The 13,127-nt window shown below is 38.5% G+C and overlaps 1 protein-coding gene across 1 annotated transcript in view; it reads left to right on the top strand.

Moving 5' to 3' along the window:
• Window positions 1-13,127, top strand: part of CCDC6 (coiled-coil domain containing 6) — a 118,774-nt gene that overhangs the window by 43,607 nt on the left and 62,040 nt on the right. Inside the window, exon 2 of the mRNA XM_030797984.1 lies at window positions 11,944-12,093. Coding sequence (XP_030653844.1) covers window positions 11,944-12,093 — 150 coding nt within the window. The remainder of the gene's footprint in view (window positions 1-11,943; window positions 12,094-13,127) is intronic.

The following is a 13,127-nucleotide window of genomic DNA, read 5'->3' as shown; positions in this document are numbered from 1 at the left end:
GAATAAGAAACTACCAAGGTAGCTTTTGAAAATTATGCCTTAAACTGGTTCCATACTTAAAGGTGGGGGGAACTTTCTTCTACTTTGAATCTCTGCTTTTAGGACCCAGATTCAGGCTACTTTTCATAGCAGAATTCAGTCATGGCATGAATGAGTTTTTTAAAGCTGGCCATGGGAACTAACTGCAGTTTATGTTGTTGTTATAGAAAATGTTATCCTAACAACCAACTTATAAATTAGAACATTTGTGACTTTTAGAGCATTTATAAGTTGGAATGTGCCTATAACTATAGTAGAAATGATATTTGAACGATGGGCTAGCTATTTTTCTAAATATATCAAAGTGATAAGTATTAGATATGCCCCATTTTTTACAGTGAATTGTTACAGTGATGTAAAGTTAGGGCTTTTTCATGTTTTATTGAATTATGTCATATATTTAAGTCTGTATCTCCTTGCTTTCTAAGGTCATTTCACATTTTTATATTTCATTGATATCTCTGATATATGAAAAGCATGCATGTTATAGAGAATGCTTTTTTAAAAAACAGCTTTATTGAGATAGAATTTTATATACCATAAAAGTTACACATGTAAAATGTACAATTCAGTGGTTTTTATTATATTTACAGAGTTGAACTATAATCTAGTTTTAGCACTGGCTATCCCTCTCCCCACCACCCAGCCTTCCCTGCCTCAATCCTACACAACCACAAATCTTTCTGTCTTTATAAATATGCCCATTCTGAACATTTTCTATAAATGGGGTCATATAATATGTGGTCTTTGGCATCAAGCTTCTATCATGTAGCATAATATTTTTGAGCTTTGTATTGTAACATCTATGAATTCTAAGAGGGAAAATGATTTATCCACCAAGTTATATTTATAACGTTGTTTAACATTTTCATTACGTAATATTTTATTCAAACAAAAGAATAAGTGGACCATATAACACGTGTAAGTTATAAAGCATGACAAAATGAGCACCTGGATTCCTGCCACTCAGGAATGGTACTGATACTATTGCATCTACTTATGAATTTCATTCCTATTCTGTTCCTCCCACCTCCTCATCTCATAAGTGTATCTCTAAGCAATATATCATTTCTTCTGTTTCTTTAGTTTATTAAAAAATGTATTTTTTTGCAATTTCTTTCACAGCATACTGTGTTTCTTAGCTTTATTCATATTGTATTTAACGTATTTCTTTTGATTTCATTGCTTTTTAATTTTCTGTGTGAATATACTGTTTTTCTTCTGAATAGGTATTTGGGGTGTTTCCAGTATTTTATTTAAGGAACACAATGAATTTAATTTATTTAACAACACAATGAATATGTTACAACTGCTTTCTTCTATACATGGAAGAGTTTTATGTAGGGCATATACCTAGCAGTAGAACTGCTACATAGTAGAGTACAAAAATATTTAGTTTTTCAAAATATTTGTACCAATGTACACTGTCATATATAAGAATTCCCACTGATCCTCATACTTGTCAACACTTGATATTATCAAACTTGTTAATTTTTGTCAGTCTGGGATGTCAGATATTGTGATCTTAATCACAATATCACAATCAGATATTGTGATCTTAAATCTTTTTAACTACTTCTGAGGGTGATTATGAACTTTTAATAATTTGTCATTCAAATCTTCATTTTTAAAAATGCCTGCTTATGTTATTTTCCCATCAGAGGTTATATATACACACGTATATATGTATACATACATACAAGAGGTTATATGTATACATATATACACACATGTATATATGTATACATACATACAAGAGGTTATATGTATACCTATATACATATATATGCATGTGTGTGTGTGTATGTATATATATATACACACACACACACACATATATATATATACATATATATACTTTTTTTTTTCTTGAGACAGATCCTGGCTCTGTCGCCCATAGTGGAGTGCAGGGGCATGATCTCAGCTCACTGCAACCTTCACCTCCCGGGTTCAAGCGATTCTTATGCCTCTGCCTCCTGAGTAGCTGAGACTACAGGCGTGCACCACCATGCCTGGCTAATTTTTTGTGTTTTTAGCAGAGACAGACTTTCACTGTGTTGGTCAGGCTGGTCTTGAACTCCTGTCCTCAGGTGATCCACCTGCCTCGGGGTCCCACAGTGCTGGGTTCACAGGCATGAGCCACCATGCTGGGCCAGCGGTTATATTTCTTTATCAAGTTGTTCTTCATGTAGGATACGAGTCACTTGTTTGTTATAATGTATTATAAGTATCCTTCAGTTTCACAGCTGCCTTTTCACTATTTTTATACTGTCCTTTTTCTCTGGCTGCCTTGAAGATTTTCTTTTTGTCTTCGATGTTCTGTAGTTTGATTATAATTATTTGGGGAGATGGGTCTGTTTTCTGTTCCTTTTGAATTTATCCTGATTGGGACTCTCTGAGCTTCTTGGATCTGTGGTTCATTCTGTTTCATTAATTTTGGAAGAAACTTTTGCCATATCAAGTCTTCTATCTTATTAGTGTAACTGGAGTATTAGAAGAAAAGAATTGCTAGACCATTTGATAACCCATGGGTAATCTGTTTGTTCTTCACCTCCATCACTCTTTGTTTCAATTTATTTGTTAAAATAATTTCTATTGACTTATCTTTCAGTTTACTGGGTAAAGTTTCTTAAGCCATGCCAAATCTACTAATGAGCCCATTGAAGGAATTCTTCATCTCTGATTAGTTTTTTAATTCCTATCATTTCCATTTAACTCTTCTGGTTTCTATCTCAGTGAAATTTCCCATATGTTTATGTATGTTGTTTACCATTTCCATTAGATCTTTAAACATCTTAAGCATGGTTATTTAAGATCACTGTATGATAATTCCTACATTTAGGTCATCTCTGAGTCTTTTCTGTTGTCTTATATCTTGATTTTGTTTTTACATTCTTTTGATTTTTTTTTTTTTTTTTTTTTGGTAATTTTTGATTGAATGCCAGACATTGTATGTAGAAGACCAGTAGAGACCAAGGTAAATTGTTTTGTTTTCTGAGATGAAGTCTTACTCCATTGCCCAGGCTAGAGTGCAGTGGCACGATCAAGGCTCTCCGCAGCCTCGACCTTTCTGGGTTTAAGTGATCCTTCCATCTCAGCCTCCTGAGTAGCTGGACCACAAGCACACACCACTGCACCCAGATTATTTTTTATTTATTTATTTTTATTATTTTTTGAGACAGTCTAACTCCATCACCCAGGGTGGAATGCAGTGGCGAGATCTTGGCTCACTACAACCTCTACTTCCCGAGTTCAAGCAATTCTCGCGCCTGCAATTACAAGTGCTCGCTACCACGGCCAGGTAAGTTTTTGCATTTTTAGTAGAGGCGGGGTTTCACCATGTTGGCCAGGCCGGTCTCAAACTCCTGACCTCAAGTGATCCACCCAACTTGCCCTCCCAAAGTGCTGGGATTACAGACATGAGCCACCGTGCCCAGCCACACCCAGCTTACTTTTTAAATTTTTCATAGACATGGGATTTCACCATGTTGACGTCTGGTCTTGGACTCCTGAGCCTCAAGTGATCCACCCGCCTTGGCCTCCTAAAGTGCTGGGATTACAGACGTAAGCCATCGTGCCCAGCAGTTTTTATGCCTAGAAATGAGCACACCTCTTCTTCTATTAGGTCATGTATACGGGATTGTGAGTTAATTTGATCAGTAATTGAGTTGGGTTTGGGTCTTCGTGTTATTTCCTTCATTCTACCACAGGTTTTTAATTCTTCCAGCTGTGAACTGCTGTTACCTTATACTTAAAATAGTGCCTGGAGTGCCCCACTTTCCTCAGTGTTCTTGCTTTATGTTCTCACCTTTTTTAGAAGTTCTCAAATGCCTGAGCTACAGTATAATCTAGCCCTGGCCCCTTCTTCAGCATTAGATTACCATTGGTGGTTTAGATCTCATATCTGGGCTCATTGTAGAGGCAGGGGAATGGTTCTCAGTTCTTCTGATCCAGTTTAAGGTAGGCCCTGGTACCTGGGTCATGGAGATAGGGTCTCCTCATCATTCCTCTTCCCTTCTTCATCTGGTAGTCAAACTGCCTTGAATCTGACGTGTGTATGGGCAGAAGAGTTTCCAGCCTTTCCTCGGGGGCATTGGATCTGTGTCTGAGTCCTGGGGATGGGAGGGTTTCCTACCTTTGCTTCACACACAGGCCAGTTTTGCTTATGCCTCTCATGCTGAAGCAGTGCCTTTTTTGCCTGGACTCTGGGATTGGAGGGTTTACTGTTCCACCCAGAGTGGCTTAAGGTATTTTATTTTACTTTATTTTGAGACAGAATCTTGCTCTGTTGCCTAGGCTGCAGTACAGTGGCACAAAACCGGCTCACTGCAACCTCTGCCTCCCAGGTTCAAGCAATTCTCATGCCTCAGCTTTCCGAGTAGGTGGGATTATAGGCGTGCGCCACCACACCCAGCTAATTTTTGTATTTCTAGTAGTAATGGGCTTTCGCCACATTGGGCACCCTGGTCTTGAACTCCTGGCCTCAAGTGATATGCCCACCTCAGCCTCCCAAAGAGGTGGTTTCTGTATCTCTAGAATTATGCCTTTCATTAGTTCTAGGAAATTCCCAGCCATCATCTTCAGTTACTCTTTCCCTCTTTCTCTCTGTACTTGTCTTCTTAGTCTTTACTTACATGTGTATTAAATCTTTTCATTTTCCTTCCTATGTGCTCTGATAATCTTTCTCATTTTCCATCATCTTGCTTCTTTGTGCCATATTTTGGATTGTTAGGTTTGTCTTTGGTTATTTTTTTTTGCTATTCGGTGGTGTCAGATTTGCTATTGAAGTGGAAAACCCAAAATGAATCTAAACATTTATTTTAAGAAGTTCTGTTTTCTTTTCAAACCTGCCTGATCTTTTGTGTTAGTTTCTTGCTGCTCATCATCATATTTTGTTTTCTAAATGTTTTATAAAGTTATTTTATAGTTTCTGAGAATTTGAATATCTGAAGCCTAGTGAATGATGAGGATTTAGGGGAGTTAGTGCATATATATGGGATCCAAAATAGATTGTTTCTGCTATAACTTATTTATAGTGGTTTGTGTCTTTTGTATGATTTGTTTGAGAACACAACATAAGATTGTTTTGGCCAGGCGCGGTGGCTCACGCCCGTAATCCCAGCACTTTGGGAGGCCAAGGCGGGTGGATCACGAGGTCAGGAGATCGAGACCACGGTGAAACCCCGTCTCTACTAAAAATACAAAAAATTAGCTGGGCGTGGTGGCGGGCACCTGTAGTCCCAGCTACTCGGGAGGCTGAGGCAGGAGAATGGCATGAACCCGGGAGGCAGAGCTTGCAGTGAGCTGAGATCGCGCCACTGCACTCCAGCCTGAGCGACAGCGAGACTCCATCTCAAAAAAAAAACAAACAAAAAAAGATTGTTTTACCTTCATACACACACACACATTTTTTTTTTCCAGAAAACTTCCTTGTTTTCTCGTTAATCCTTCTGTTCATGTCCCCTCCCTAACCCTTTTTGTATCTTTTTAGTGCTAACACATGCAAGGCACTAGGATAAGCTCTTTATGTGAATTAGTTTATCTTCACAACTAACCCAGAGGGAGGTGCCCTTATTTTCACTTTAGAGGAGAAAGCAGCACCCTGAAGAGGTTCTATGACTCCCCTAGGTCATAGAACCTAGGGGACAAAGGCACAGCCACCTTGTAAACCAGGCAGTGTGAGTCAAGTCTGACAGTGTCTATGAACCTCCTCTAAAGGGTGGTCTGCAGGCTAGTACTTCAACTATGTGTCCCTTGCCCATAAGGAAATAAGTTAATAAATCCAGTGTAAATATTTAGCTACTTTTTTAGCAATTTTTCATTGCTCTGTATCCAAGCAAGTGACCAGTGGACCCATCTTCTTGAACCAGGCGTGGACCAGGTTGAGTGTTTTTGAACTGACACGATGAGGTGTGTATGCAAAGCTGTGTTCTAGTCATGTGCAGTAGGACATGCCCAGAAGGACATGTGTCTGTCCGCTGCAGATGGGGGTGGGCAGTGACGACTACCTGGTCTTTCATGAAAGCTGGTTTGAGAGAAACCACAGTTGGTAAAATTTAGTAACTTAAGAATTCTTATCCAGAAAGTCACTCTGTGGTGCTATTTTCTCTCTTGCTCTGCAGTCCTGTAACAATGACCTAGGCTTAGTATCTGAGGCAGAATTAGTGCATTTGCCAAGGCTAATAATGATTCTGCTCCAATCCCTGTGTATATTGGTGACTTGCTGGCAATACTGGAATAGAGTAAATAATACGAATGCTTCAATTATCAACTATTAGTTGCTTTTATTGTGAGCTAGTGTGCAGTATGCAGAGGAAGCGTATACTAGTCTAGGGCTTCCAAAGACTAAATGGAGAATTGTAATTCTCAGGCATGTGACTGAAATCCTCTTCTTGCTTCTTTTAATAGAAAAAATAAAGGCACATACAGGCTTATCCTCTGTGTCATCTGTTACCTACCCCTGCTGCACCGGCACTTAAATATTAAACAGAGGTCTGCAGGACAGTGGTTGGTGTTGATAAACCCATTGCTGTGACTGACAGTTAAGCTAATCCTATAAGAGTTGCCATCCATTGGTCATGAGGGGTTCTGCTAAACTCTGACCATCTCCCAGAACAATCATTATGTACAATAGTATACCTAGGAAAGGACAGTTTAAACAGAACAAGTTTTTATTCAGTTGCCTGTGTGTTGGGTGGTCCCTGCTATCCTAATAATGTGGTTTCAGATGCTATTTTAAACTGAGATGTTAAGATCATTAATTTGTGACTAGACAACAAACTAGTAAACTTAAATAATGAGAATAATAAATCGAGCCTGTCTGGACTCTTAAAGCTTCAAGATGTCTTAGTTTCATGATTCTTTGTTATTAAAACAAGTCATCAACTAACTTAAAAGTAATTCTTTAAAAAAAAAAAAATCTGTGCAAATGTGTTATCTTGGTAGGCACTTGAACTTTCTTTTGACCATATCCATAGGGCTGCTATCAAGTAGATGTTTGTCTGTCATTTCTTGCTTTGGAGAACCGTTCTTTTTCTTATGCTTACTAGATTATGAATTGCACCACCCTACGTGATTTTGGTTTTGGCACTTGGATTTTCTCTTCAGTGGTTGAGTGCTATCGTGAAGGGTTTTTAAACTCTTTCTGTACTAACCCTTGATCTCGAAAATGCCATTGATAAAAGAACAGAAACACTAAACAATCATATTAGAATCTCCTATCAAATTTGTGCTCAGATCATGGTAGCAGTGGGTCAGAACAAACTGTGTTTTCCTTATCTGCAGAAAATTATGCTAATTTAATTTAGAGTGTGGTTGCCTAAATATGTGGTGACTCAGGATAAAATATTTTCTGTAATTTTTTTGGTGTTTATTTTTCCCACAGGACTTCGTAAATTTCTCCTGTTCCTACTCTCCCTTTAATTTCCCTTTTTATTAGATTTTAGTAGGATGGGAAAAGAATGATGAAGAGATGCTTTGTGGTCTAATCCTCACATTAACAGACAGTGATTACTGCTGGGTGAGGGGCAAGGTGTTAAATTACACAAATAATTGATTATGATTATACCAAATTTAACTTCTAAATATAGCAGCTAGAACCTGAATATGGAACAGGAAAATATCATAAATTTTTCTATTTCCTCCAGATTTTCCCAGTCTACCGTACAGAGAAAACAGTAGGAAAATGTTTCTTCCTTCAAAGAGTTCCTGATTTTTTTGTTCACATTTTCATTTGAGAATTTACAGAGCTATAGGTAAACATTGCTTCATTTATTTAGCTTTGCAGATAGATTTTTAATTTTGAATTGGGATGTATTTAGATATGCTGAGACTTGCAAGCATTTTAGGTAAAAAGGAAATATATTGATAAGCCTGATAATGAGATTTTATGAGGTAGGCTGTTTTTTCTTCCCTCTGTGCACCTTCATGCCTTGTGAATGGTACCTGGGTCTTGCTTCTTTGCTTGTAGGCCACTGTCTACCTGGCTCCTTGCTGGCTGCTTTTGGGGCAGTACCTTGGAAAGGTAATTTGCTTTACAGCTTGAATAAAAAGTCTTGCCTTGGGATTGGGGAGAACAAACAGGACTAAGAGATTGTGATGATACTGCATGTAATATGGGGAGAAATCTGCAGGGAGAAGTCAAACGGACACGTAATACTTTTTTTATGATGCATAGTTCATTCTCTGGTAATTAAGTTTATGCATATTGTCAGAACACTGTATCCATTTAATTTTTTTTTTACCTGAGGCTGTATTGGATATAGCATTTTGCCCTTTGTACTCGTTTATATGCTCATTCCTAAGATGATCTGCACCAACTGGAAAAAGAGGGAGCTGGGGTTTTACGTTTGGAGGACCTGGAAATCTTGTACTGATGTTTTCTCTGGGTGTTTAGATGCCAGAAGAGGCAGAATAACACCCCCCAATTAGACCTAAGCACTGGCAAAATCTTTGCTAAAGGAGGCCTGTGATTAAAGCTGTGTTAGGCCATGTTAACCCTTTGTTAAGTTAGCCAGATTTTAACAGGCTGCACCAGAACAGTTTCTCATGTTCATTTGGTGGTCCTGAGAGTGGCATTTTCTATTAATGAGCTTCGCTTAGAAATAAGTAGCTATTCTAAAACAGTGAATAATTTTGTTTGCCAAAGCCTCGGCCTCCCAGGACCCGTAACACATCTTTGGAAGGCACATTTAGAGCAGGCCTAGCTGTCTTCATTTTTACATTTTGCTGCTGTCCTTGGGAAGAAATGCAAAGGAAACTGGTCCTCTATGAATACAGTGTGTTGATTATGAGTCCTTTTTTAAAAATCAAGATATAATTCAATTCACATGCTGTAACATTCACCCTTTTAAAGTATATAGTTCTGTGGTTTTTAGTATATTGGGAAGGTTGTACAAAGTATTAGCCCTAATTCCAGAACATTTTCATCACCCCAAAAAGAATCCGTGTAGCCATGAGCAGTCATTCCCCATCCCCTCCGCTTCAGCCACTAATCTACTTTCTTTTTTGGGTTTTTTTTGTTGTTGTTGTTGTTTTTTTTTTTTTTTTTTTTTTGAGACAGAGTCTCACTTTGTCACCCAGCCTGGAGTGCAGTGGCACAATCTTGGCCCATTGCAACCTCCGCCTCCCGGGTTCAAGCAGTTCTCTGGCCCAGCCTCCCGAGTAGCTGGTATTGCAGGCACTCACCACCATGCTCAGCTAATTTTTTTTATTTTTAGTAGAGATGGGGTTTCACCATCTTTGCCAGGCTAGTCTTGAACTCCTGACCTCGTGATCCACCCACCTTGGCCTCCCAAAGTGGTGGGATTACAGGCATGAGCCACCGCGCCTGGCCTAGAGCCACAATCTACTTTCTACCGAAAGTTCTTTTTTATGTTACAGTGAAATCTCCTGTCTCTATGACTTAGTAGCTAGATGAGTTGGGGATGGGTGGCTTCACAAATAAACTCTTAAGGTTGATTTTCAACTTCTCACAAGAATAATCTCTTAGTTTGTTATTTTTCTATTTATCACTTCTAGGCCCCTGTGTAAAGGGAAAGGTGATCTGCCTAGCCTCTGAGTCCACTTCACTTTTACTACTTATAATAAAATTTACCAGTTATCTAAAATACTAAATGTGTGTTAATGTGCAAGAAGTTGAGTCTGATCTGATAATGAAATGAGTTTATGGCAAACACCCTTTTGAATGCCAAGTCTAGAATCACCTGCAAGAGCACTACAGTTCCTCTCAGCCTTTCTGTTCTTTAACTTTTAGAATAGTCAGAATTCAAATCATATAGGACTTTGTCGGTCAAAACCAGAAAAACAAGTAGCTTGGATAGATGGCAGGCTTAGATATGTATGTGTCAAATATGTCTTAAATAAATACTTTGGATTCCTGCCTATGGCACTAGTGTGAAATCCTGAAGTTTGAGAGTTCAGAAGGCAAGTGGGGATTGATTTAAAGGGGGAGAAGTATGAGTTCTCAGCAGTTTTCCTTGACTATAGTGGAAAGAGTAAAACATTGAGAAGCGTTAATGAAATAGGAGGTATGTAAGAGAACCACTGGGGGACCCTATGGACTGCTCACTGGGTGCCTTGGCTGGCAATGCAAATTTATTAGCTGAAGAATTTTGTCTTTGTTGCTTAGCTCTCTTGGACTACCCCAGAATGGCTTTCAAAATGTGAGTACTGGGCCTTCTCCCAAAGCCTCCACTGTTTGTGTTTGTGTAGCTCTGTTTTTCAGTCTGTGTACTGTGTGTGGCTCTCTTTGTAGAATTGCTCAGCAAGCAGTACCAGAAGCTGGCATACCTCCTCTAGGGCCACAGTGATGGGGAGCAGGGAGGGTGGACTCTACAGAAACCGTGGATATTAGAGTGTGTGGATATTGGGGAAGCTGGCGAGTATATACAGAAATCGAAACTGCCAGAGTTGGGATTGATTGTCGGAGCCTTTTACAGTAAGAGGTGGTAATTGTTTAATGTGGGTGCCCTTTTGTCTTCTGCCTGTCTGGTTCTCTTGGAATATTATAAATGACAGGTGCCGGAGGCTTGGAATTCATGTGGCTCTTCCTCCCTTGATTTGACAGATAAAACAAATGCATTATTTGGTATAAATGAATCAAAATGTTGTGGTTTAAAAAGTTCTCTAAATAGAGGTGAGTTTGTTTGAAACATGGATGCCCTTTCCAAAAAGATTAATTTCCTTCAAAGATGGTTAGGCTTTTCTGTTTAGACAGAATAATAATGAGCCTAATCTATTAAAACTTTTTTTTCAGGGAGAGAGGAGGGTATCTGCAGAAGAATATTTTCATCTCCATTGAATAATGCCTGACTCCCTTCTCTTCTGGTTTTAAAATTCACTAATCCCTCTTGTTGACTTCATCTCCAAAAAATTCCCAATAGGGAAATAAAGCAAAAAACGAAGCCCCTCTCACCCACCTTTACCCTTCACCCCTAGATTTCCACTACCTCCTAATAACTAGTTTTCAGCCATTTGGTGTAATTTTTTTTTCTAGTAATTATTCAGCTATTCAGTGAACATGTGTCCATGTACATTTGTAATGCCTTTTATTTTTTATTTTATTTATTATTTTGAGACAACATCTTACTCTGTCACCCAGGCTGGTGTGCAGTGGCATGATCTCAGCTCATTGCAACCTCTGTCTTCTGGGTTCAGGTGATCCTCTTGCCTTAGCCTCCCAAGTAGCTGGAACCACAGGCATGTGCCACCATGCCTGGCTAATTTTTTGTATTTTTGATAGAGACAGGGTTTTGCCATGCTGTCCAGGCTGGTCTCAACTCTTGAGCTCAAAGTGATCCACCCACCTCTGCCTCCCAAAGTGCTAGGATTACATGTGTAAGTCACTGCACCTGGCCCATAATGCCTTTTTAATGGCATATCCAAACCTATCCAAACCTTTTAAGTGACATCATAAGGAGGTGATATAATTTTACTTTTAAGTGAGTTGAGCTCTGCTCCAGTAAAAAATGTTGCCCAGATATTTTCATTGTAAACTGTCGAGATGTAGCAACCTGTGATAGTTATCATGAATTGATGTGCATAGCACAGGACTGGACCCGTCTGCTACATTAGAAGGATCTTTCTGTATTCTGGTTATTGATTTGGGACAGTTTCATAAAAACTGGAATGTGATCTTGGCTAATTTCTTTGAAATATCACTTCAAGAATAAGGACCACACATAGTAAAGGGGGACTCTTTGGCATAATAGTGATATTCATTTCTATAGACTCTGCTGACTTCCTCTGTTTTGCATTTCTTGGGTGTGTTGGTTCACAGCTAAAAATAGAGCTCTATTTAAAATGGGTACCCTTTCTGGAAATAAGAACTATATTTCAATTAGTAAATTTCCTGTTTCCTTAACATGTGTTTTGTTCTTTCCTTTTTTTTTTTTTTTTAAACAGCAAGCCAGGGCTGAGCAGGAAGAAGAATTCATTAGTAACACTTTATTCAAGAAAATTCAGGCTTTGCAAAAGGAGAAAGAAACCCTTGCTGTAAATTATGAGAAAGAAGAAGAGTTCCTCACTAATGAGCTCTCCAGAAAATTGATGCAGGTAAATTATCTTTTCTACTCCCTCATCTTCCCTGACTGTTTTCCTTTCTAGGAGAAAATGACTTTGATATAGCACTTTGCTTGTAACATTTGCTGATGAGGTTGTAGCTTAAGTTCTTTGGAGATTCAAAATACCAGGTAAGGGTGGCAGCGGTGTAATAGTCAAGACTGTAGTTTTCTAGCTCATCTGTATATGTTAGGTAAGCTATTTTGTACCCTGAGCATTTCCAAAAAATTGCTGATGAGCACAAGATCTTGGCATGAGATGTTGAATGTGGCATTTTGGAAGTATGGGGACTAATGCCAAATGTGAAATTTTTGTCCTTTTATGTTGAACCTATAATAAGTACATAAACTTTTTGGCAGTCATAGGTGGGTCTTTTGCACTAAAATATGAGGATATAAAGTGAAACATCTTTAGGAAATAGGTATCCATGATAGTTAAAACTACCCACAATCAACCATGTTCAAATGGGTGAGTAATATGTTACTGAACAAGTATCAGACTGCTATTAAAACTCAACGTTGATCACGAGTAATGTATAGAAGATGCCACACAAAACATATAGGAAGGTTTGGTTTCTCTACTTCAGAGGCTCATTCTCTCTCCCTCCTTTTTTTTCCCCCTTTCAAAGCTTACTGGTAAAGTACAAGGTAAAGTTTGCTTAGGGGAAATAGTTTGTGGGTTAGTATGAACTTAAAAATAAGTGGGATATTGAGTTTTCATTATTTAACATAGCTTGCCCAAAATAGTGAGCAGGTATAAAATTATCAGAACATTATTACCATTTGTCTTTAGATGTCTGTGAAACACCCCCATATGTTTTAACATCATCAATAACAATTTCATTAATTTGCTTGAAGTATATATATTAGTGAGGTTGTAATAAGAAGTTATTTGAGGCTTTTTAAAAAATCTTCCTAAGTTCTTTTCTTACCTCCCCACATAGATGATCCTGTAAGAGGATCTGGAAACTCTGATGTGGCAACTTTAGTGTTAAGACCATAACATGTTCCAGGCAGCTTTTACCCCTG

The sequence above is a fragment of the Nomascus leucogenys genome, chromosome 18 (genome assembly GCF_006542625.1).
Source record: "Nomascus leucogenys isolate Asia chromosome 18, Asia_NLE_v1, whole genome shotgun sequence".
NCBI classification, from domain to species: Eukaryota; Metazoa; Chordata; class Mammalia; order Primates; family Hylobatidae; genus Nomascus; species Nomascus leucogenys.
Note: the sequence above shows the minus strand (reverse complement) of the source record. Positions and strands in the feature narration are given on the sequence as shown.